General features: G+C 31.8%; 2 protein-coding genes across 4 annotated transcripts; both read left to right on the top strand.

Moving 5' to 3' along the window:
* The first annotated feature begins 780 nt into the window (after positions 1-780).
* LOC105954682 (calreticulin) lies at positions 781-26,014 on the top strand. 3 transcript variants are annotated; one of them, XM_088813343.1, is made up of 15 exons: positions 781-791; positions 22,504-22,632; positions 23,392-23,499; positions 23,588-23,780; positions 23,886-24,144; positions 24,245-24,301; positions 24,388-24,435; positions 24,532-24,618; positions 24,704-24,761; positions 24,856-24,923; positions 25,021-25,116; positions 25,208-25,255; positions 25,377-25,406; positions 25,528-25,629; positions 25,718-26,014. In XM_088813343.1, the coding sequence occupies exons 2-15, from the start codon at positions 22,512-22,514 to the stop codon at positions 25,727-25,729; spliced, it is 1,287 nt and encodes a 428-aa protein (XP_088669469.1). In that variant the 5' UTR covers positions 781-791; positions 22,504-22,511; the 3' UTR covers positions 25,730-26,014. The 3 variants fall into 3 exon arrangements, with proteins under 3 accessions (XP_088669469.1, XP_088669470.1, XP_088669468.1); XM_088813344.1 differs by lacking the exon at positions 781-791 and adding an exon at positions 16,168-16,180; XM_088813342.1 differs by lacking the exon at positions 781-791 and adding an exon at positions 16,219-16,228.
* Positions 14,397-15,332, top strand: LOC148765156 (uncharacterized). Its single transcript, XM_088812681.1, has one exon. It carries the CDS (start codon positions 14,397-14,399, stop codon positions 15,330-15,332), a length of 936 nt encoding a protein of 311 aa, XP_088668807.1.
* Positions 26,015-26,232: the final 218 nt, after the last annotated feature.

Here is a 26,232-nt window from a genome sequence, read left to right as displayed (position 1 = left end):
CCCCTGCAATCAAAGAGCACTTTCACAACCGCAGAACACTGATCAATCTGCGGCACGACTGTTTATGGCGTATTTATTTTTCATCTCTTTTATTTTTCGCATTGAGGGCAATGCATGATCTAAGTTTGGGGGTGAGTTTAGCTTATTTTCTTTTTTGTCTTTTGCATTCATATCATATAATTTAGTTTCATTTATGTATTTCGATTTCTGTATTGGTGTTATTTTTGTCACATTCATTTCATATAGAATCGAGTGTAAGTTGCATTTTACAGATTCTGTAGAAGCAGAGCAGTTAATCAATTCATAGACTTGTTAGTTGATTTTGAATTGAAGTTGTGCATGATCGGCAATTAATAGATGAACCTTCCGACTACGTTTCTGCAACTTTTTTTTTAAAGCTTTTTGAATCTTTTCGATTAAGCATGACCACATGATTCTAAGAGGTATAAAAGTCTGAGCTTTTGGGACTGAGTTAGAACTGAACTACGTTTTTCACGATTCGAGTTGTTGGCTAAAATTAGATAATGGTCTATACGCTTTTACTTTTTGTTGTTATTTTGTGCTTTGTTTGTAGTGCTTTGGTATCCCAGCTCTGTGGCTCGAATATTAACCTTATGGGTGCTCATATCACTCAGCATCTCGGGCTAACTAGCTTGATCGTTTCTTAGACCAAAATTCGCTACAGGGGTCATAGAGATAACTGTTTGGTGTCGATCATGTATAAAAAGAATATAGTGATATCATATAAATAAAGGATTTTATACATCTTATGTAAAAAGAAAAAAAAAAAAAAGAGAAAAATGTGATGAAAACCAAAAAAAAAAGATTATGTTATTTTGTTGTTGAATAAATAGACCTTCCATTGCCCGATTAGAGTTTATGGATTCAGAATCAAAACTAACTTTTCATCTCGATTTATACTCAAATCCCTCGATGATTGTGCTCTGTGTTTGATTACGAATTTTAGAGTCTATCTAAGATTTTGGTGTAGAAACAACTAATTGCGTTGGTAGAAAATTCGAATATCTTAAGCCGTATGCTATTCTAAAATTTTAGGTTATCTAGCTTGTTTTATCTTTGGAATTAATAGCAATGCTTTGATTAACCCGGCAACTTTGTAGGTGTGTTTTCTCAAAACACTCACGAGACACAACTCATCCTTTGGGGGTACCTAGGGGTTTTAATGCTTCTTAAATACGCTGAATACAATCGTGATTCCCTACGTTAGTGGCCAAGGTTTAGTTTTATGCTTTTGTCGTTTTTGTTTTTGGGTTGTAATTTTGTTTTATTTACTCGAGACGAGTAAAGATCTAAGGTTGAGGGTGTGATGAGTGTTCGTTTTGCACGATTTTAACTTTTCAATTCTTCAAGTTTTGATATTCGTTCGTCCGAGTTTTCGACTTTATTTGTATATATTATGATTTTCTTGTTTTATTTCAGTTTTAGGTAAAGGAAGCTATTTTTGCCGATTTAAAATGATTTTGGAAGCGAAGCCCAGAATCACGTCGTAAGTGCAAAATTGCATTCAAGTGGACGCTGACAGCGTTCGGTATGTCATACATAACTTCTTCATACGACCTCCGATTGAGCTGATTCAAGTGGATTTAGAAAGCCAACTGCGAGAGCTACAATTTTCATGTCCAATTTTGTCACATTCGTGCTGAAACATGATCGAAAAAGAGTTTGAAGTTAACAAAGTGGCCATATCGAGATATATCTAGTAATATCGCGATATGGGAAAAAACGAAATAGGGAGCTTGTAGTTTTGCCATATCACGCGATATGCCTTCTTGTATGGCGATATCGGAGAAAACGAAACAAAGAGCTTGCAGTTTTGCCATATCTCTTGATACTACTTCCCATATCGCGATATGGCCTCGGGATGCATAAAAAAATATCCAAAAAGGCAAAGCTATAAATAGAAACTCTTAGTATCATTTGAGAAGGGATGGACATATTATTAACTTTTCTTCGATTCTTCTGGAACTCTTTTACGGTTTTCTCTTCGAATTTCGCCAGTTCTTCGCGGGAAGCTTTGACAAGGGTTTTGACTCGGGTTTTTCATAATCCTTTTCATTACATTTAGTTTATGATTTTTCGTGTTCTTCATTTTTATGTTATGTTTGTAATGAACAAATCATTTTCTTTTAGGGAAATGAATCCTTGTATATATTGATTTGTATTTCTAGATCTGTGATCTATTAGTCGTTCTTTGATTTTGTTTATGTTTTTCTGTATCAAATGCTTTTGATTATTTGGCCAACAGTTGAATTGATTGTAAATGGGAATGAACTTGAGAGAGGATTTCTCATTTGATTTTAGGAAAACCTAGCTCGAGTTGTGGAAACGGAGACGTGATGCACATCGGGTAGCCCTTAAGGACATGACCTAAATGCTTTCTTAATATCAGGTTCTGAACGGAGACGTCGGATATGTGGGTAGACTGTAACTACACTGAAGAGGGGGTTAGGGTATTTTAGTGTCTGGGTTAGCGAATATAGAGTTGACATTATATTCGGATTTGTAGATCTATATCGACAGTACATTGGTGGATTTTACCGTAGAAGCCACCACAAGTCGGAATTCTTCGCTTGTCCTGGTGCATCATTGTTTTTATTTTTGTTTATTTTTAGCTTCATTTCATCCCCTATCCTTTCGAATGTCCAGATAAAGTTTAGGATAGTGTAACTACGGTACTTTGTAAATTTATGAACTTAACTCCATGTGGATCGATATCTGGAACTCACTATTCTAGAAAATGCGATACTGTACATTTGGGGTTATTCATACGTAGGTTTTACGCGTATGGTGACAACATGATTGTTTTTCACTTTGTTTCTTTAATTTTCACGTATTTCATCCCTTTTTTCCTTTCACGAACTCGAAAGTCTCGATTCGTCACCTCCATAGTCAAAAAACAACAAATCAGCGCATTTGTCGAATTAATTTAAACAGTACTCTAATAGAATGTACTTGCATTTGCTTGTAATTTCTACACTTAACAACATGTAATAAACTTTTAGATTTTATTGTTAAGATTGAATTTGAAGGTGTTTGGATATGGAACTTATAAGTTAGTAGAGTAATTTTTTTTTAATATTTTAATTAGAGACCAAATAATATTTTAAATCAAAAAGGTGGAACGTAAGTATTTTTTTAAAACAACTTATAAGCTCCTAACAACTTATCTTTTTAAATATTAAGATCTTTCTAAAAATAATTATCAAACACATTTTAAGAGCTCATAAACTCTTAAACATGTTATAAGTTATTTTTAAGAGCTTATAAGCTCAACAAAATGTGCTCTTAGTTATGTGCGATGAGCTCAATAAAAAAATATTAGCATGAGAATCAATATGTGTTCTTCATTCTCCACCTACTCGTCGACCCTCTTGAACAATTTTTGTCATCTTAATTTTATATATGAGTAATACGTGAGCTAACAAGATAGTAGATTTTTAATATGAATTAAGAAAAAAAATGCATTTTTGAGTATCATACATATCCGATAAAAGGAAAAAATAGTGTAAAGACACACACACACAACAACTCAAACCCCCTCCCCCTCCAATCACTATTCCCAATTAGGAATGGTACAACATAATTTTTCTTAATAAGGATACCCCTTAAATTATTATAACCATATTTTACTCTTTTACTATATGTTAAAACCTTCGTCACTACTGCTCTAAACTAAACACCATTTGATCTATCATTTTTCTTCTATATCTTCATCTCTACTCTCTCTTTCTCATTCTCACAAGCACATGTTTGTGATTTTACCTACTCGCATGTTACCTTATCGCGTACAAGTAATAAAGTGGGACGTCTAAGAGTCGGGATGCCTAATGCACATAGAGCAACTGATTTATTCTTCTACGTACACAATCACTCACAGTTAAATTTTATCCAATGAAGCAATAAATGGAGGATTGTTATACTAAAGACGTAATCAATTAATTAAATATAAAAAGGGAAAAACTTCTAGATTTATTGAAGCATAGCGTAAAGATAGAATCCTAGACCTTATTATATTTATTTAATTGATTAAAATGTATGTTGAAACAATAAATAATTCAAATGTAGCAAAGGGGATGTTTATTTCAAATATCAATTGTTTCTCACTTTAATACCGCCTAAATATTAAATAGGTAATGGCATTTGTACCCTTGATGAAAATTAATATCACAAAACATAAAAAGTCTCATTTTTTTTGTTTAATACCACACACACAAACCTCTCGCACCCCTCTGTTTCTTCTTCACAAAGCCTCCCTCGCACGACTACTACTACTTCTTCTTCTTTTTCCTCCTGCTTTTTCTTCCTTCTTCTTCCTGCTTCTTCTTTATTGTTCTTCTAGCTCTTCTTCTTCTTCTCCTTCCATTTTTTCTTCTTTCTCTTTGTTCTTCTCATTCTCCCTTCTCCTTATTTTTTCTCATTCTCCTCATGCTTCTTCTTCTTCCTCTTCCTCATTCTTCCTGTTGCTTCCTCCTCCTCCTCCTCCTCCTCCTCCTCCTCCTCCTCCTCCTCCTCCTCCTCCTTATTCTTCTTAATAAATATAAGAGCAACTCCAATGGTACAACATTGAAATGGATCGTTAAATATTTATTAGATTCTCGTTTTATATTTTGATACTCATATACTCCAACTTCAAGCATTTAATAGATCATCAAATTTTAAATATAAGTATAAATATATTTAAAATTGACCCATGTAAATTCATGATAGGTTTTTTGGGTAATTAATGTTTTGATACCTTTTTTCCAAGAAGAACTTTTACATCTTCGGAAGTTGAATATCAAAATAGCTACCAATTTAATTCCTCGAATATGAAAATTTAAGTTTTGTCGCATTATAATAGAAGTTATCCATTTAATTCTCATATAGATTCCTCCATTAGAGTTGCTACCAAGAAAGAAGAGTAAAAACAATACTAACTATTAAACAACTTAAAGAAAAAGGGCATGATGAATTATTAAAATACATGATAATAAAGACAAAATTGATAAACGTATATGGCATATACAAAACCCATACGCAGGACAAAAAAAATGTAAACAACCAACTAATTGCAAGGCATATAATCTATCAATAAAATAGCACAAATACACCATAATGCAAACGAAAAAAAGTTGTTTAACAGAACCCCAATATAGAGTGAAAAATTAATATAACCAAACAAAAGATAGTAACATTATGTTATTAACAATAACCACTAGGGGTGAGCAAGTCGGACCCATCAACCCGCTACACCCGTCAAACCCGTGAAAAACCGCCCCGTTGGGACCGGACGGATAGATCCATCCATAGGATTGGGTCCTAAAATGGTGAAGAACCGTGGGTTCGGGTCTTAGACGGGTTCCATTTTTTTTAATACCCGTGAAACCCGTCCCGCCCCGCCACACAAAACGACGTCGTTTTGTTTACATTATATAGTATAATAAATTAATAATATTAATGAATAAATAAAGTATCTCTAGTGTATCAAATACATAAATCAACTAAACTATAATTGTGGAAGTAATAGCTATAAATATTATGAAAATCTCTAAGAAAATGTAGGAAAAAAAGCATATATATACAACGGTCAACACACGGCAAAAAAAAAAAAAGGAAGAAAATGGTGTTGAATGGAGCTGAATAGCGTTGGTTATGCTTGAAAAAACTATATTTATTTTATTTAAATTTTGTCTTTTAAGTTATGAATTAGTTATTTTTAGTTTTATATTAATTTTTATTTACTCTTGACATTTACATTATTTATGTTTGGTTTCAATTTAAAATTTTAGGTTATTCATTTTAGTTTCTAATTATTCTCCCGTAAAACTTATAAATTATATATAAAAAAAAAAAATAGTTTAGACGATAACGGGTTTCGACCCGTAAAGGTTGGGTCCTACTACAAACCCGCCATGGACCCGTCTATCGTAAACCCGTTAAAAACCCACAAGTTTGGTTCTTCAAAATCAAGAACCGTTGTTTGACGGGACGAGGGCGGGTTTTGATAGAACCCGCGGGTTTATGGCCCGCGCACACCCCTAATAACCACTCAAGAAAATGGCATAAAGCAAAATAGTGATAAAAATTGGAAACATAAGTAAATTCATGACGGAAGAAAAGGTATACCTCCAATCCCATCTGCTAAAAAGCATATTATTAGTAAATTAGTTTTGTGATGTGATTATTTTCCGATTTGGCCATACGAACAATTATTTATTTAATGAAGGATATATGGGAATAACTGAAAATAATTGGAGGTGGGAGGGTATACGACCAGTTTTGTGATAGTAGTGAGAGGGTATATGGGAATAACTGCAAATAATTTGTTTTATATGGTGGGTAGTTTTTTTTTTTCCTTTTATTTATTTATCATTTATTCGTTTATATAAAAAAATCCAAAAAGTGAAAAACATAGTCAAAAAAAAAAAAAAAAAATCTACCGATACTAACGTGCATTCATAAGATGTGATGAGTGGGTGGTTAAAAATAACGTGCATTCATGAGATGTTCAACAATATAACCCAAGGCTTCATATGTTGCCGAAGTCTAGCATATCATCGTTTGACACCTCTTGCTTCGTTATTTCTCAACATCCTCAAGATTGATACTTGGGGAATCCGTGACAAAGTGTACGGAAAGACACTTAGTTTTGATAAAAATCATAGAAAAAAATTATAAAAATAAATATGTAATAAAGTAGTAGATGGACATAGAAATAAGAGGGTCTCAAGAAACGCCCAAGAATTGTTGTTGGTTTCCACCTCCAACGAAGACGAATCATTCACAACTCTAATTTTGATTAAAACACAAAAGAAAATTCAAATATGAACGATTTTCTTGAAACATATATGAATTTATTATATAGTGGATCCAAGAAGTTATTTATTAACGGGAAGTTACTGGAAGTGGGGAGTTTTTGTAAATGTGTGTTATTACAAAAAATATAGATAACAAATATTACTTAAATAGGTAGGGACGATAATAATTGTAATAAAAATAAATTTAAATTTCAGTAATGAATTAACATTTCTACAAATTTGATAATGCAACATGATAACTACGCAAAATTCTTAACAAAAATTCTTCTATCTCGATTAAGTAGTTAGATCTTGTTGCAGGTCGCATATTATTGTGCAATTCTTTTCTCGGATGCAGCAAAATCAGTTTCGCAATCACTTCACTCTATAACTAAAATAGACGACTATGTGCAACAAAACTTTGCCACATGAAAGGAAGCATGGGTGAGATATGGAAAAAAAAAGAGAGCAAAATGTTAGTTAAAGTTTTACGAAAATCATATGAAGAAGGTAGCTAGGTTTTGGGAAAAACTTGCATACACGATTCAAAGTAATTGTTTAATCAACCACAAAATGTATCTACTACTCTTAATGCACGGTTATATGGTAGTTGATTTTTCTTTTTCCTTTAATGAGAGGCATTTAATTTTTGTTATGATATGCACGAATCTTTCATGTTTATTTATCAAATAAAACAATTGGATAGTTTTTCCAATATTTACTGTTGCGTTTTAAGTTTTTTCCCGTTATGCAATTTTTTTCCTCTAAAGTTTGTGATTGAATTTACAATGATGACAATTCAAATTTATATACAAAAGTTGCAACAATATTTAAAAAGAATGCTAATTCAATTTTCTAGATTAAAAATAATCAGAACATTCATATTAGTTGAGCAAACAAAAATTCACTGCATAAGTTCTCACATCAAAATCTATGCCAATTTTGTCAGAATATAATGGATGAACGAACGGAAAAAGAAATCGTAGATTTGTGTTGCATATTCAAGAAACAATAATGACCTTGGAGCTATCAATATACTCACAAACTTAAAACCTAATAATATAAATAATAAGTTCGCATAATTACATGAGCCTAGCATGAATGTTTGTAGATGTACATGTTGCCAAGCATTTGGTGTATGATGTGAGATGATGATGGTTTCTTCTCTTCTTTACTGATTTTTTCCCGTTTAATGTCTTATAATTGCTGAGTAGCTTCAAATAATGGTCTAGAGAAAACAAAAAAAAATGCATTAATCTTAAAATAGGGATGCAACATCTCGAACGAATTAAAATATAGCAACAAAGTCTTGTAAGTTATAAAACTTAAATATTATAAATAAATTATAGATAAAAAAAGCTTTGAACTAACAGAAGCACATAATAAATATTTTCTGACATAATTCTTTTTCCTTCTATCGAATTGCGTGAGTAGCTCGCTCCAACCACAAATTATGTTGATACGAACAGGCTTGCTGCAAAAGAAATTTACAATATGTCAAACACAAATGCAAAAATAAATAAGTAAACGGCATTACACAGTTATTAAATAAACGAAGAAGAAGACGTACAAAATTTTAAATGAGAAAGAAGAAGAAGCTTGGCAAAAAAAATGTGATTTTTGGTGAAGTTCTCATGAGTTTAAATAGTTTAAATAGAAGAATGAAATTGGTAGGGGTTGAGATGATAGTATGATAACTTCTACCATGATGAATTAGTTGGGGTTTTAGTGGGTGGTTAGAGTGGAGTAGAAAAATAAAAAAAATATAAATATAAATAATTAGAAACATACCTACATTATATTTAAATATAGGAGTTAGTGTTTAAATAATAAATTAATTAATGGTTAAATTAGACATTTATTAATTTGTAAAATTAACCATAAGTTTAGGTCTAGGTTTTAGTTCAAAATATCTTCGTTATATATATATAAGATAGACATTAGTGCTCACTAAAACTAGAATTCTTATGGTTACAATCCAATTTCTGATAATTAGTTGTGAATTAACTATACACAAATTCACATTACATATATAGTGTGTCATCAAACCAAACATCATAAATAAAGTATTGCACAAGATTGAAAGCATGATTCACAACATCCACGGGGCTCCGATAAAATTCTAGATAGAGAATCAACTAAACATATCATCTAAGAACATAAACTAAAGTGCATTAACCATAGAATTCAATATAAAACTCTGTGAAGAACGGAAGCCGAATAATTTTTTCGTCTGATCTTTGTCATCCTGCTACCAATTGAATTCTTCTTTTGATGCTCTGATTCGTTTATCCAACTTAATTTCAAGGTGAGTCTCTTTCATTTATTCCTATTTCGAGGCTTCTTGGCTGCCCCTAAAGATGTATTTTAGGTCTTATTAGTGTTCAACATCTCTTTACCGGTTTTGGCCATTTTTTGCAGTGATTCCTATTTTGCCACTAAAATACTACAAAAACACATAATACGACAAATGCATGCTTCTAACTCCTAATTACAATTATGATGGAATTCTACCTAAATGAAGCATCACGTGGACATCAAGAACATAAGCAGCACCTTCAGTCCAAGCTTTGGTGGCGGCACGTGAAGCAAGTGGCGGTGGCTCATGCGTGCAGTCGACGGTGGCTGTTAAGTGTATATTTTCACACTTAATCATATCTTTTAGTGGAGCTTTTGGTGTATTTTATTGATAATTATTACTTAAACTTTTGATTCATTGTGTTTCAGGAACAAATTAAAACATTGAATAAATTGATGGTTAAAACTACAATTTAGAAAAAAAGGTGGACAAAGATGGAGAAGCCAAACATTCGAAAAGGAAAAACTGCGCAGTAAAGGAACTTCTAAAAATTACAAGGAAACTGTTTTTTCCCCAATTTTTCCCACATTACAAAAAGTCATCTCAAGCACACAATTAGGAGTCCTCTTTTTACGCAAAATTCGAGAGCAATGAAGCAATATCGAAGACGAAGACTTTGAAGATTCAAGCATAGTTTTTATCTTCCATGAATTCTTTTTATTTAGTGTTTAATTTAATCATAAGTAGCTAAAATCTTTATTTCTAGGATTTTATTTTGAACCCTATGTGGGATTTATGAACCCTTTTCTATGTTTTTATGCAAATTTTAATTTCGGATTATTTCTTCGACTTGTTTTATTAAGTGCATGAAACTGACCACTTTATGTACTTATCTGTTATTGTTAAACGCATGAATCGGAAGAGCGGTTTAATAATTAGAACTGCGGTAGAAAAGTTTTTGTTGTATTAACATATGAATATAGTTAATCTCTTAGAGCAACTCCAGCAGTGGTGTTAAAATTTATCACTTCTTATCAATTTATACGCAGTGAATAATGTTTTAGCCCACCACCTTTTCTGACTCACTCCAGCAGTGGTTTTTTATATTTTAACACATCACTTTAAAACATCACTACTCATTCCAATATATTTTTTAATATATAAGTTTACATTTTATTATTATATTTCATATATTTGATGATATAATAAAAAAAATTAGTTTAAAATAATAATAATTTAAATTTCAATTAAATAATTATATTTTAAGTGTTACAAATTTCAATTAAATATTAATATTTTAAGTATTATTTTTCAACGGTCATTTTAAGTGTTAATTAAATAATTAAAGATAGTGAATTTAGAGTTGGGAATTTGTGCAATTGTACAGTAATTTGATTTTTTAATAAAAGTGATTTTGCCATTTCATCCTCTTGGTGTTTCAAATTTGACAAGCCAAATTTATAATATGCCATATGGTCTATAATATAAAAGAGCTGCTGGAGCTCCAATTTTCACTAAAAGTTATAAAATTTGCTGAAATTTAGCATATATCACAACTGACAACTGCTGGAGTTGCTCTTAGGTAGGCTTTATTGAAATTTGTCCTTCATGTTGTGTTTAAGATTTAATTGCGTAGGAATATAATAATTTAATCTAGAGTATTAGAATCGTAATACACCCGGAAGTGGGTTATGATTAATTAAGCATCTTAGGTTAGTAATCCGATTTAATTATTTACATAATTGAAGGAATTGGGGAATTAATAATCACATAGGGAGATAATAAAATCATAGGCTTGTTTAATCTGATAAATCGCCGTGTTTATTTGGTTTTGTGCTCTTGCTTAATTATTTTCATTTTAAATTGCTTTAGTTTAATTTAGAATAATTAATCATCTTTCGACTATGTAGGGTGGGCTTGATAATAATTGGTAGAATTTACCGACTATGATTAGATAATTAATATTCTGTGGGAATGATATTCGGACTTAATTGTCCACTCTATTACTTGTTCGATACGTGCACTTGCCTGTAGGTAAAATAACCAACAAGTTTTTTGCACCATTGCCCGAGAATATTTTTATTATCTATTTTTACTCTACCTCTAAATTTGAACAATTTTCACGATTCACCCAAATATTTAATGTTTGTTTTCTTTGTATTTTTATTTTAGGTACTATTTTATGTGCAAGAGACTCAATCTCGATAGAGAACCGTTTGACCCGGAAATCAAACACACTTTTCGAGCAGCTAGGAGAATTCAACGTGAAAAAAACATAATGGGAGATAACCAACGAAGAGACGAAGAAGGATATTTTCTCGATTCTATGAGTGTCTTTAATTTTTTGATGCGTAGGCATGTCATAGTTTTGTAGTCCGTGATTCTATGAGTGTCTTTAATTTGTGCATGCACTTTTGTGTGAGTTATTTTTCACATTTTTTTGTACGTGTATGTATGTGCATGTTGTTTTGTGCGAGTGCTTTTGTGCACGCTTATTGATGCGTATTAATGTCTTAGATTGTAGTTTGTGTTTTTGCGCATACACTTTTGCGCGCGTACTTTTTGTGCGTTGTTATTGTACGTGTATATTTTTGCATTGTTTATATCCGTGTATTTTTGTGCACTGTTTTTGTACATGCACTTTTGTGCATGTTTTTCTGTGTGGGTTTTTTTTGTGCATGTTTGTTGATGGTTATTCATGTCTTAGTATAATAGTTCGTGTTTCGATTAGCGTTTTTGCGCGACTACTGTTGTGCATTGTTTAATACGTTGTGCGGGTGTTTTTGTGTATGTTTATTGATGCGTATTCATGTCCTAGTATTGTAGTTTGTGTTTTCATTAGCGTCTTTGTTCATGCATTTTGGCGCGAGGTATTTTCTACATTTTTTGTGCGTGTATGTTTGTGCATGTTGTCATGTGGTAGTGTTTTTGTGCATGTTTGTTAATGCGTATTCATGTCCTAGATTGTAGTTCGTGTTTTCATGAGCGTTTTGGTGCATGCACTTTTGCGCGAGTAATTTTTTGCATTGTTTTGTTCATGTATTTTTGTGCATTTTTTATTTCTCAAGTGTTTTTGTGCATGTTTGTGGATGTGTATTATTAGTCCTAGTATTTAGTTCGTACTTTCATTGGCGTCTTTGTGCATTCAGTTTTGCGTGAGTTCTTTTCTGCATTGTTATGTATGTGTATGTGTGTGCATATTGTTTTGTGCGAGTGTTTTTGTGCATGTTCGTTGGTTTGTATTCATATCCTAGAATTGTAGTTCGTGTTGTCATTAGCGTTTGTCCACAATCACTTTTGCACAAATTTTCTTTGCACTGTTTTATACGTGTATGTTTGTGCATATTTTTTTGTGCGAGTGCTTTTGTGCATGTGTATTGATGCATATTCATGTCCTAGTATTGTAGCTCGTGTTTTCATTAGAGTTTTTGCGCATACTATTTTGCGCGCGTTCTTTTTTGCATTATTTCAGTGTGTGGAACGAGTTTTCCTTGGACACGACGACCCTTCCCACTAGCCTGCTATGATTGTCGGGAGACCTATCCGTACCGATCCCTATGTCCACTGTAATACATTCCTCCTCATCCTCCGTGAGAGAGAGAGAGAGAGAGAGAGAGAGAGAGAGAGAGAGAGAGAGAGAGAGAGAGAGTTTGAAGTTGTGGGATCTCCAATGACACTGTAAGTGGATCTGAGAAAATAGTAGGTGTTGACTACAACAACAAGAAAGGAAAACTAGAGCAAAGCGAAACAAACAACGAAACGCCGCAACCACTTAAGAGCATCTCCAATGGAGAGGGGGGTTTTTCCCCTCCCCTCCCCCTCTCCTCCCCATCCCCCTCCCCCTCCCTCTACCTACGTCGTTTCCAACCGTTCGGTCTTATATTACTTTTTTTACAATTCTCACTCTCACCACTATAATAATAATAAAATCATAATAACAACCACAACAATAATAATATTAATAATAATAATAATAATAATAATAATAATAATAATAATAATAATAATAATAATAATAATAATAATAATAATAATAATAATAATAATAATAATAATAATAATAATATTAATAATAATAATAATAATAATAATAATAATATTAGTATTAATAACTAATAATTAATAATTATTATTATTACTAATAATAATTAATAATAATAATAATAATAAATAATAATAATAATAATAATAATAATAATAATAATAATAATAATAATAATAATGATAATAATAATAATAATAATAATAATAATAATAATAATAATAATAATAATAATAATAATAATAATAATAATAATAATAATAATAATAATAATAATAATAATAATAATAATAATAATAATAATAATAATAATAATAATAATAATAATAATAATAATAATAATAATAATAATAATAATAATAATAATAATAATAATAATAATAATAATAATAATAATAATAACAATAATAATAATAATAATAATAATAATAATAATAATAATAATAATAATAATAACAATAATAATAATAATAATAATAATAATAATAATAATAATAATAATAATAATAATAATAATAATAATAATAATAATAATAATAATAATAATAATAATAATAATAATAATAATAATAATAATAATAATAATAATAATAATAATAATAATAATAATAATAATAATAATAATAATAATAATAATAATAATAATAATAATAATAATAATAACAACAACAATAATAATAATAATAATAATAATAATAATAATAATAATAATAATAATAATAATAATAATAATAATAATAATAATAATAATAATAATAATAATAATAATAATAATAATAATAATAATAATAATAATAATAATAATAATAATAATAATAATAATAATAATAATAATAATAATAATAATAATAATAATAATAATAATAATAATAATAATAATAATAATAATAATAATAATAATAATAATAATAATAATTTAATTATAATAATACGAAATTTCAATTCAAAAGTTTGTATAGTCACTATCAAGTTTGTATAGTCGTTGTAAACACCATCTCTCAATTAAGTCATGTAGATGTTGTTTGCAAAAGTAAAATCTACAACAGAAAAAAGTAAAATTTCAATTCAAAAGTTTGTATAGTCACTATCAAGTTTGTATAGTCGTTGTCAACACCATATATCTCTCAATTAAGTCATGTAGATGTTCTCTTAATTTTATTTAATGTCTTGTCTTCCTTATTTAAATGTGTTTCAATCAATAAAATATTTCATCATCAATATATCCATTTAATCATTTTACGAGCAAAATATTTCAATAATGAATTATGGTTCGAGTTCTAATCAATTCGATTGCGTTGCGTATAATGAGCAAATACTTGAAGAAGACAATGAAGCAGATACACTTGCTCGTCTACACTATGAAGCAGCCGTTAATCAAGAGGTTGTACACGGTGGCTCTGTTCCTGAACGCAAATATAAACTTCGCGACCGAAAAGGTAAACACGAACAACTCATGAATGATTACTTCATTGACAATCCTGTTTTTGATGCAGATGATTTCAGACGCCGGTTCCGAATGAAATGTCATTTACTATTACGTTTGGTTGAGGATTGCGAGCGCTCGAATCCATATTTTCAAAGAAAACTTGATAGGGCCCATAAATTAGGATTCTCATCACTCCAAAAGGTTACAGTTGCTATGCGAATGTTGGCTTACGCATACTCCGCTGACTCAATTGACGAAAATTTCCATATGGCAGAGACAACCGCAACCGAGACCTTGCGCGAATTTTGCAAAACAATATTGCGGTTGTATAAAGATGAGTACCTTCGTGCTCCGACAAACGCAGATATAAGGCTACTTGACAAAGCGGAACGATGCGGGTTCCCTGGAATGATCGGTTCACTAGACTGTATGCACTGGACATGGAAAAATTGTCCAACTGCATGGCAGGGGAGCTTTTCGGGAAGAAAACATAAACCCACAATTATTCTCGAAGCAGTAGCTTCATCTGACACTTGGATATGGCATGCATTCTTTGGCGTACCCGGTTCACAAAACGATATCACTGTCTTGGGTCATTCACCCTTGTTCGACAACCTTGTTCAGAGAATTTCCCCAAGAGTTCACTATCAGGTAAATGAAAAAGATCACTACATGACATACTATCTTGCTGATGGCATATACCCAAAATGGGGTACGTTAATTCAATCCATTAAGCAGCCGAGAACACATCAAGAACAGTTGTTCTAAAAAATGCAAGAAGCATACCGCAAGGATGTTGAGCGAGCTTTTGGAATTCTTCAAGCCCGATTTGCTATAGTGAAGCAGCCTCGAAGAGGGTGAAATCTGAAGGACCTAAGAAATATTATGATGACATGTATGGTAGTCCACAATATGATTGTGGAAGACGAACGAGATGAATACGCTGATGCTGAGTCAGATGACGATGACAACAACCCAGCCACATCTCGCAGAGCTCGTGCCAACAGTTATGATAGAAATGAGGAATTCGACTTAAACCCAAGAACAAGCGGCATATCCATAAGTGATTATATGAGACGTCGTCACACAATGCGATCGGTTGAAGTAAATCGTAACCTTCAGCGTGATTTAATAGCTCATGTGTGGGCAAGACACAATGGAAATATGTAATAATTTTACTTAAGTTTTTATTTACGAATTAAGTGTTTGGTTTTATTAAAATTATGTTGTTATTTCAAATTTATAATAAAAAGTAAAATAATCGTATTTGTTGTTTTTTCTAATTTTTACAATTATAAAAGAAATATATTAAAAAATAAAATAAAATAAAACCAAATAAAGAAACAAAATAAAATAATAATAATAAAATTACGAATAAAGATATAATTTAAAAGGAAATAATAAAATAAAAGAAAGAAATGAAGAAAAAAATAAAAGTATTTATTTACAAAGTGTTGATTTTATTGAAATTATGTGATATTAAATTATGTAACTAAATAAATGAAATAAAATAAAATAATTATATAATAAAAAAAAATAAAAAAAAATAAAAAAGAAAAATAAATAAAAATAAACAAATTTGACTTGTAAAAAAGAGAAAAGAAAAAAAAAAGAAATAGAAACAATCGCATAACAAAGAAAAAAAGAAAAAAGAAAAAAAAAAAAAAAGTAAATGGGCGAATAAACACACGCCCCCTTCCAGCACGTGAGTTGGAAGGGGGCAGCTGAAGCTAAAGTCCCCCTCCCCTTCTCCCCACCCATACCCAAGCCATACCCCCCCCCCCCCCCCCCCATTACCCACCTCCATTGGAGGTGGTTTTGTCTCCCCACCCCTACCCACCCTATGACCATTGGAGATGGTCTAATAAAAGAGCAAACCCTAATAAAAACAAATCAAATATACGATAGCATATAGTCAGGAAATTATGGCAATCTGTAAACAGAAAATTAACACACATTACGTCCGATCAGAACACCATAACAATAGTTGATCCGAATGGATCTAGTGCCTCTCACGTAGAGAGAAAATGGCTCTCACGTTGAGAGAAAAAAAACCTAATCACCAATTTAACCAAATATTCAAAAAAAAAATGTTGAACCAAAAGAGTGATAATTGAGAAATTGTGATTTCTTGGTATATTCTTTCTCTATACATGTTAATCGTGATAATTTTCACAATAGAATAGTGAAATTGCATGATAGATGTGTGGAACATGGTGAACAATAGTTGATAGCTTGATCGAATAAAATAGGTATAATTGGTTAAAACCAATCTAAGAGACGATTGTTTGGTGGACTTGGTGCGAATAGTTTAAAATTGAAACTGAGGTTTGGAATGTTCTCATTTGATTAAAAAATCGGAGCATTAGTTGGCATTTATTATTTAATTGGATTGTTGAAATATGTATCATTAATTTCTATTCGGTGGAGTAATTCAAATATGCCTTTTTCAATAGTCATTTGGCAAATTTATATTATTATAATTTATATGTCAATTAGTAAGTTTCAAAATCTCATCATGCACTACATTTTTAGAAATTTTAACTTTGAGTACCTGTACATAGGAACATATTATAATTGATATTTGATTTTGATGTGACTATGTTTAATTAATATTTCTATGATTATAAATTTTTTATTTTGATAATGTGAAAAATTATATATTATTTGCAATCTTAAATATGCAAGTAATATTATAAGCTTGATTATACATATATATATAAGATTTAGCAAAGGCTTACTTGTGAATAACTGATTTTTGGTTATTAGAATTATATGTTTATGATTGGTGGTGTAAAAATGATTTAGTTGTTGTTGATGGATATGACAACAATTAGAATTAAATCCTTGAGATTCCAATATTGGCTATATGTTTTTACTCAATGGATGAGTCATATGTTGGCAAACATTATAACCAAATCAATATGAAAGTTGGACTAATTAATTTAACTTTTGTCAATAAAGAGACGATTAAGTTATGATATAAATTTCGATGTGTGAAATAATCGATGTTTCGAGTGTCATATAAATGTGATAAATCAGTTTTTTGCGTATTGATAAGTGAGATTGAGTGGCGAAGTGCCAAATAATTTTTTTTTTTTTGGTGGAAACACAATATTGTGTCGTACGGTAAAAATGGTTAATAAACCATGAAATTTGTGAGACTCTAGACTTATTGATTTATGAAATCTCTTTTAGATCATTTGATAAAATATCTAAAAGTGCATCGAGTGGATTGTATTAAAGTCAAAAATAAAATAAAAAACTGGTTACGAGGATACTGTAGATTTATATGTCTATATAAATCAATGAACCTAAGTTGTAACAGTTAAGTTGTGGGAACAGTATTCAATTACAACTATACTTCTTGTGACATGCAAACACGATTTCACTAGTTCAGATTTACAGTGTACATTACTAGTTCAGATTTACAGTGTACATTAATAGGACTTACTAAAAACAATAAAGACTGATTTCACTAGTTTAGATTTACAGTGTACATTAATAGGACTTACTAAAAATAATAAAGACTCCTTCTTTAATTTTTACGCCGTTCTTGTACACAACTCGAATTTCGTGTCTCTCTCTACACCAGCTCCACTCCGCATGCCTTGAACTTTCTTCAAGCTTGAAATCCCTTCAGAAAATGCGGTTGATCTCCCTTGAGATCTATACAGCAAATCTGTATATGTTGGCACAGCCGATGATGGCACAATCCTGCTCCGGGAACTGTCCTAGCACAACTTCAATACGATGAGAGGAGGTTTTTCTCCAATAAAAGTGCTGAGATCTTCAATGACTTGTGTGGCTTTATATAGGCACGAATTTTGCCTCTCAAACCCTTTCCTGATCTCCAATAAATCGTATAACTAGGTAAGTAGAATCCTAGCCGATTTCTAACTCTATTCTAGATAAGTACAAAGAGACCTAACTAGAATAAGATACATGGAAATAAATCAAAGTCCTAATAAGAATATTACAAACATAAGACTCTAAATAATTCCCAAAATAAACATGTAAAGAAATCTTTGCCAATCTTTTAATTCCAAAAACTCGGCGGATTTCCTCGATCTTCAATAATCGGAAATCTAACGCCAACAGATACAACTACCTAGGGACTGGAGATGCCATGAATTAGGTCGGAGAAAAATGAATTGCATGGCAACTTGTTAAAATTAAAGATGCACGCATTAAAACGCGTGCATGCATTAAAAGCTCGCGTACGATAACTGAGGTTTATTTTTTAATCTCTTAATGAGTTCTCTAGCCTTAACTAATGGAATGTCTGAGTTACGAGTGCATCCTTATTGATAGACTCACATATTTGGTGTGGAAGTGAGACTGCTTCCTATGAGAAGAAAGCCTGATTCTCTAGATAAAGCACATGCCCATTGACATGGTGGCTTGGGAAGCTAATTCACTAAACAATATTGGTATGCCTCCACTTTTTTTCGAACTTGCAAGAATAGCATTGAAATTTCCGGCACACAACCAAGACTTGCTTGATAAATTTGATAGTTTTCTTAACTGCATGATTTGTTTATGCATCTAGTTTGGGTATGCATAGAAACTAGTAGATCTCCAAGCAGTATTGGCAGCATCATCGTACACGTAAATGTCAATATGATTTAACGAAAATATTTGCATACCACCATAATATCCTTTCTTCAAAGAAGACCAAGACCCCCCGACGAGCCACTCGATTTCACTGCTATTCCTTGAAGACCAGGATTTCTCGCTACAAACTTGAAATTCAGTCTTCTCTAATATAAAATAAAATACTTTTGACTTGTTCCCACAAGGGAAACAAAGAGAGGAAAAACTAAAGAATAGTTATACTACAATTTCGTAAAACTCGAAAGTTTACTTCAAAGATCAAATGCATGATACTTGATATAAAAATAATCACTTCCAAAAGATGGCTTAAAATCTCTACTCTTGCTTGTCAACGATTTATAATGTAAATCGTTAACCATAGTTACGCATAAACAAATTAACAATAATTACAATAATAATATTTGTTATTATGTCTATAATTTATTGGGGTAATGGCAAATAGGCCCATGACAAGGGCACTTAATTAAAATAGGGACATCCAACTTTTTTGTATTTCAAATAAATCCACCCCATTCAAACTTATTTGCAAATAAGGAAAATCCCTTTATATATACCAAAATTACCCCCAATTCATTTTAAACCCAATTTAACTCCAATTTCATGATTTACACCCCAATTTAGCCCAATTTCATCAATTAACCAATTTTAACCCAAATTTCAATTTTGACCCCAATTTTAACCCTAATTCGTATCAATTCCACCCATTATGCTCTAACTTCTTTAATATTACACATTGACCCCGGATTTTAACAAATATATCACATTAACCCCCAAAACTTTTTTTTTTTCAGAAAATAATTTTTTTTCTGAAATATTTTTTTCCGGCCAGATTCCGGCGTTGACTTTTTTTTTTTTTTTTTTTTGCTTAAAAAAAATATTTTAATTAATTTTACTGTCTTGGCTGCTAAATTACTGTCTCCGGCAGCTATTTAACTGTCGGAGACAGTAATTTAACTGTTAATTGACTGTTTTTTTTTTTTTTTTTTTCTTCAAAAATATTTTAATTAATATTACTGTATTCGTTGCTAAATTACTGTCTCCAGCAGTTATTTAACTGTCGGAGACAGTAATTTAACTGTTAATTGACTTTTTTATTCTTAAAAAAATATTTTTAATTAATATTACTGTATTCGTTGCTAAATTACTGTCTCCAGCAGTTATTTAACTGTCGGAGACAGTAATTTAACTGTTAATTGACTTTTTTATTCTTAAAAAAAATATTTTTAATTAATATTACTGTATTCGTTGCTAAATTACTGTCTCCAGCAGTTATTTAACTGTCGGAGACAGTAATTTAACTGTTAATTGACTTTTTTATTCTTAAAAAAAATATTTTTAATTAATATTACTGTATTCGTTGCTAAATTACTGTCTCCAGCAGTTATTTAACAGTCGGAGACAGTAACTTAACTGTTAATTAATTTTTTTTTTTTTTTTTTTTTTTTTCCTTAAAAAAAATTTATTTAAATTAATATTACTGTCTTGGATGTTAAATTACTGTCTCCAACAGTAATTTAACTGTCTTAGATAATAATATTAATAATATTACTGTTCGGAAAAATAATATTCATAATATTACTGTCTCAAACAGTAATATTACTGTCTGAGACAGTAATTTAGTAGTCAAGACAGTAATATTAATTAAAATATTTTTTTTTCTAAGAAAAACAATTCAAAAAAAAAAAAAAAAAAAAAAAAAGTCAACGCCGGAGACCGGCGGTCAACGGTGGTTGACCGGCCGGAAAAAAAAAAGCAGGAAAAACAAATTTAAAAAAAAAAAAAAAAAAAAAAAAAAAAAAAAGTCAACGCCGGAGACCGGCGGTCTCCGGCGGTCAACGCCGGAATCTGGCCGGAATCTGGCCGGAAAAAAACAGTTCAGAAAAAAAATTATTTTCTGAAAAAAAAAAGTTTTGGGGGTTAATGTGATATATTTGTTTAAATCCGGGGTCAATGTGTAATATTAAGGAAGTTAGAGCATAATTGGTGGAATTGTTAAGAATTATATTATTGAGGGTATTTTAGACTAAAGACATGGGGATGGGCTTAATTGAGAGACTGTTTTTTTTGTGGACTAAAATGCATTTAAGTCCCATGTGATGGGCCTTTTTGCCATTTGCCCTAATTTATTTACTATGATTATTGTTAGTGTCATTATTAGTAGTACTAACATGTATCAATATATAAATTAAAGTCAATGTAGGATAATTTTATAATTAAAAAATTTCAAAATTAACTAAGAAAACTTAGATTAAGTACGTTGATTTTTGTGTGGAGATTCAAGCATCTTAGAATGCTCATAGTCAATTTGTTTTTGATAAAAATCATTTTATGTGAAAAGAAATTAAACTTTTTATTCTGCATGGGTGTAGCTCACCTAGTTCCGGAGGTAGTAAGTTGATGCAAGGTCCTATGATCGAATCCTGGCAGCCGCAGTGTGGGAATTTCAACTCCAATGAGGGTTGGTTCCTTGTGGGTACGGTACCAGATCCGGGTCCGCTACCTTAACGGACCGCTGAGTTACCATGATTTACAATCCTCCATCAATCCTTGTCGGGCCAATGGATGGGGCCCCTGGGGGCGAGAGATTTCGCCTTTTGTTGGTGCAAAACTTTTTATTCCTAAAACTTTTATGTGCACGACTATTAGATATGGATGGAGTTTACCGCAAGTATATAAATTTATGATTTTTACACATTTTTTTACTAAACTTCTGGTAAAACATTTATTAATTGTATTTCTTTTTTTATAGAATATGTACAATCCCAACATATATTTTTTAATGAATTCATATTAAAAATTAGAATCAAGATAAAATAAAAAATAGACAAAGTTATAACAAGTTTGGTGAAAAAAATGAAGAACACAAATTACTACGGAATTCAAATAAATAATTGCCGTTGGTCAATTTAAAAAATAAAAATAAATAAAAGGAAAAAGAAAAATCAAAGTGGCTAATAAAATGTATATCCAATGTAATCTACACCATTAATTTCATTTCCACCCCTAATTCAATTTCACATAAATAATAAAAGGCAAATAGACATTTGAAGTTTGAAAAAGTAGCCTCAGTTTGGCGTACAAGCGTCGTTCCACATAGGGACGGACGCTACGATTCGTGTTTGCCCAATCATGACCAGCCACGTCAAATCAATGACAGTGTCGATGTACACGTTGCACTTTTCTATTGGTCCACGTGGCGTGACTGTCCACGTCATACACGGAGCTGAAGTGCAATTCCCAAGTGAAATTATCCGTTGTATATAAACCCCTCTCTCACACTGACCCTGGCAATCCTCACTCCTAATATCAAAAACTAAAAAGACAGCAGTCATGGCGATTGCGCAGAGAAGGTTGCAGATCATGAACCCTAATTTTCTCTCTCTAGCCATTGCTCTCTCTCTCCTCCTTGTGATATCATCTGCCAAAGTGTTCTTCGAGGAGCGTTTTGATGGTACGATTTGTCATTTCTCTCTGTTTGATTAGATCGTATCTACATGGATTTTTTTTTTCCTGTGGTCTTCGATGGATTTCATTATTTGTTTTGAATGATTGGTGTTTGGATTGTGTTTTTATGTCGATCTGATGTTGGTGATGGAAGAAATGTGACCTTGATTTAATTTTGGTCGAACTGATATCAATGAACACAGATCTCAGATCTGAGAGCAATTTGTTTTGATCATGAAATTTCTGTTTACGTGGCCTCTTGTGTTTTCATTATGAAATTTCTGATTTAATCCGATACGAGATTTGCATCAATTTTATAATGTTAGCCCAATTTCAATTTGTCATCATCATTGTATCAGTTACACATGATTCATATAGTGACAGCTGGTTTTATGAACCCTTTATGCAATTATGAACCCTTTATGCAATGTAGTCCAGATCAATCAAATTTGAATGACAGAAAATAATGATCCGTATGATGTAGAAATATTAAGAATGCTTGCATTTGCAGAAATGTACATGCTTATGAAGGCTGATTTTTTTTGTTTTAAATGAGGTTAGCTGTTTTTTGAAATTTGATAATGATTGGAGGTGAGGAGTGGAAAATATTGATACAAAGAGCTCTTCCTATTTGATAATTGTTGTAGTGTAGATGTAAATATAATTGTCTCAAGATAATAAATAATGACAGCTGAGTTATTTTATGTAATTCTCGTTTCCATTGATGGTTTTGTACTGATAATTTGTTACTTTCCAAACTCTAAAGATGGATGGGAGAGTCGGTGGGTGAAATCGGACTGGAAGAAAGACGAGAAAATGGCTGGAGAGTGGAATTACACCTCTGGCAAATGGAATGGAGACTCTAACGACAAAGGTATTAATTACATCATTTGCTGATTCAGAGTAAATTAATACTTCTTTAGAAATTGTATATATAATATTCATCTTATCTTACTGTGCAGGTATCCAGACTAGTGAAGACTACAGGTTCTATGCCATCTCAGCTGAATTCCCTGAATTGAGCAACAAAGAGAAGACCTTAGTTTTCCAGTTCTCCGTCAAGCATGAGCAGAAGCTTGACTGTGGTGGTGGATACATGAAGTTACTCAGTGGTGACGTTGACCAGAAAAAGTTTGGCGGTGACACACCATACAGGTAATTTTATCACAGATTCCTCCTTGCCCTAGATTTCCTCTTTTTTTCTTCTTATATAATCTTTGAAAATGCTGATTGGTTGTATTGTATTTATATTGGCTGCAGTATCATGTTTGGACCAGATATCTGTGGCTACACCACGAAAAAGGTCCATGCTATTCTTACCCACAACGAGGTAAACCACTTGATCAAGAAGGAAGTTCCATGCGAGACCGACCAATTGAGTCATGTCTATACTTTCATCCTACGCCCCGATGCTACTTACAGCATTCTTATTGACAACGAGGAGAAGCAAACTGGCAGCTTGTACTCTGACTGGGATATTCTCCCTCCTAAGCAGATCAAAGACCCTGAGGCCAAAAAGGTATATTTTCTTTTTTTTCAGTAATACATTAAATTCGTTTCAAAATACATATTTATTAATCAAGATTCATCACATTGTCCTTTGTGCATCTTAATGGCAGCCTGAAGATTGGGATGATAAGGAATTCATTGCTGATCCCGAGGACAAGAAGCCAGCGGTAAATTGACCTTCAACATTTTCTGCTGTAATAACTCATCATCTTGATTTTTGATTAATTAATTCAAAAAAAATAATTGTAAACAGGGTTATGATGACATCCCTAAGGAGATTCCTGATGTTGATGCCAAAAAGGTAACTGAATAACATTTTCCAGTGTCCGTTTCTACAATTAATAATGCATTGGAAGCCGTTAACTAATGTTATATTTGAAAATATTTGGTATTGTAGCCTGAGGATTGGGATGATGAGGAGGATGGTGAGTGGACTGCTCCAACTATTCCCAACCCTGAGTACAAGGGTCCGTGGAAGGCAAAGGTTTGTCGATTTTCAGTTTTCTTGTATTTGATACTGTTAATTAAACTAACTCCTTATAACTAATTATGCGTTGTTTTGTTAACAGAAAATTAAAAACCCCAACTTCAAGGGCAAGTGGACGGCACCAATGATTGATAACCCAGGTACTTCACATCGCATGCGCGTATATATTTGAGTTAATCACAATTCTGCCACAGAGTTTCAAGCATGGCTAACTCGATATTGACCCAATTGCAGACTTCAAGGATGACCCCGATATCTATGTTTTCCCAAAGTTGAAGTACGTAGGAATTGAATTATGGCAGGTTAGAAATTTCTGTTTCTTTTTCTTCCTTCCATTTTTTACTGTTGATCTTAATGTTATATCACTTCTTTTAACTCGACAATTGTACAACGTTGCAGGTCAAATCTGGAACCTTATTTGACAATGTCTTGATAGCTGACGACCCTGATTATGCTAAGAAGCTAGCTGAAGAAACATGGGGCAAACAAAAGGATGTATGTTTCATTTGTTCTGAATTTTCTTACCCCTTCAACTTTTCTAGATTGGAATGTTAAAAGTGCTTACTGGTATCTGATAAATATACAGGCCGAGAAAGCTGCATTCGACGAGGCAGAAAAGAAGAGAGAAGAGGAGGTATCATCGAATGATCATTTTGTTTCACTGTGCATGTCTTCTTTTTAGAACATCGAACACAGTTTGCTATATGAACTACTGCTGCTTATCGGTTTTCTTTACAATTCGTCTTTTTTTTCAGGAAACGAAGGATGAACCAGTTGATTCTGACGTAAGCTCAAAATTCCTTTTTATTTATTTATTTTTTTTCTCTCTAATTATGCTGCTTAAATATCTGTGTAAACAATATTCTGACCTGGAATTTTTTTTTCCTGTTTTTTTTTTTTCCGCAGGCTGAGGATGAAAAAGACGAGTCTGATGACGCTGCAGAAGGTGATGCATCTGATGATGATGTTGCAGAAGACCCCGCCGCCTCAATCGATGAAGATGCACATGTAACATCTTTTTTCATTCCTTATTAGTTCATTCATTCATTCTCTACATTGGTGCTCTTCTCATTGTTTTATTCGACTTATTGTGCAGGACGAACTATAGGCCCGTTTGAGCATTTCAATCTCTCTTTCCTGACAATGTGCCCTCAACAATGAGTAGCCAGCCTGGGCAGTTTTGCTAAAAGAAAAGTTCTGTTTTCATTTTATATTTTAGCTGTAGTAGGTCTTCTCTTTTTCAGGGAATAGAAACAGTTGAAAGCTGCATGATGTTATTTTTGGCTGATCGATTGATTGCTTTCATTTTCATGTGACTTTATTTGTGACATTGACTTCAGAACTAAAATAGAAACATGTTTCTTGTTTTTCAATAATAAGGACTCAGCGAAAACAGTATCTCATATCTTGCATCTGTGAGTTAATGTTTCGTGACGAGAATGTTTGAAGAACATGGTTGCCGAAGAAACATACGGATCTTGGGTAGTTATTCGAGACCCCATATCTCATTCCAATATCTCGAAACTGCTCCACTTGTATTTGTGCTTGTTTGTTTCCCTTTGCTGACCCCACCTTGAGTTCTCGTCTGTAAAATAGCATGATAGGCACGAT

The sequence above is a fragment of the Erythranthe guttata genome, chromosome 14, assembly GCF_056151865.1.
Source record: "Erythranthe guttata isolate IM_541 chromosome 14, IM_541, whole genome shotgun sequence".
Taxonomy (NCBI): Eukaryota; Viridiplantae; Streptophyta; class Magnoliopsida; order Lamiales; family Phrymaceae; genus Erythranthe; species Erythranthe guttata.
Note: the sequence above shows the minus strand (reverse complement) of the source record. Positions and strands in the feature narration are given on the sequence as shown.

Bases quoted from the DNA above. Each gene is read 5' to 3' on its own strand.
- LOC148765156 (XM_088812681.1), top strand. From the start codon at position 14,397: ATGAATTATGGTTCGAGTTCTAATCAATTCGATTGCGTTGCGTATAAT.
- LOC105954682 (XM_088813343.1), top strand. From the start codon at position 22,512: ATGGCGATTGCGCAGAGAAGGTTGCAGATCATGAACCCTAATTTTCTC. The intron at 24,302-24,387 runs GTAAATTGACCT...AATTGTAAACAG, and splicing joins CCGAGGACAAGAAGCCAGCG to GGTTATGATGACATCCCTAA. The intron at 25,407-25,527 runs GTAAGCTCAAAA...TTTTTTCCGCAG, and splicing joins ATGAACCAGTTGATTCTGAC to GCTGAGGATGAAAAAGACGA.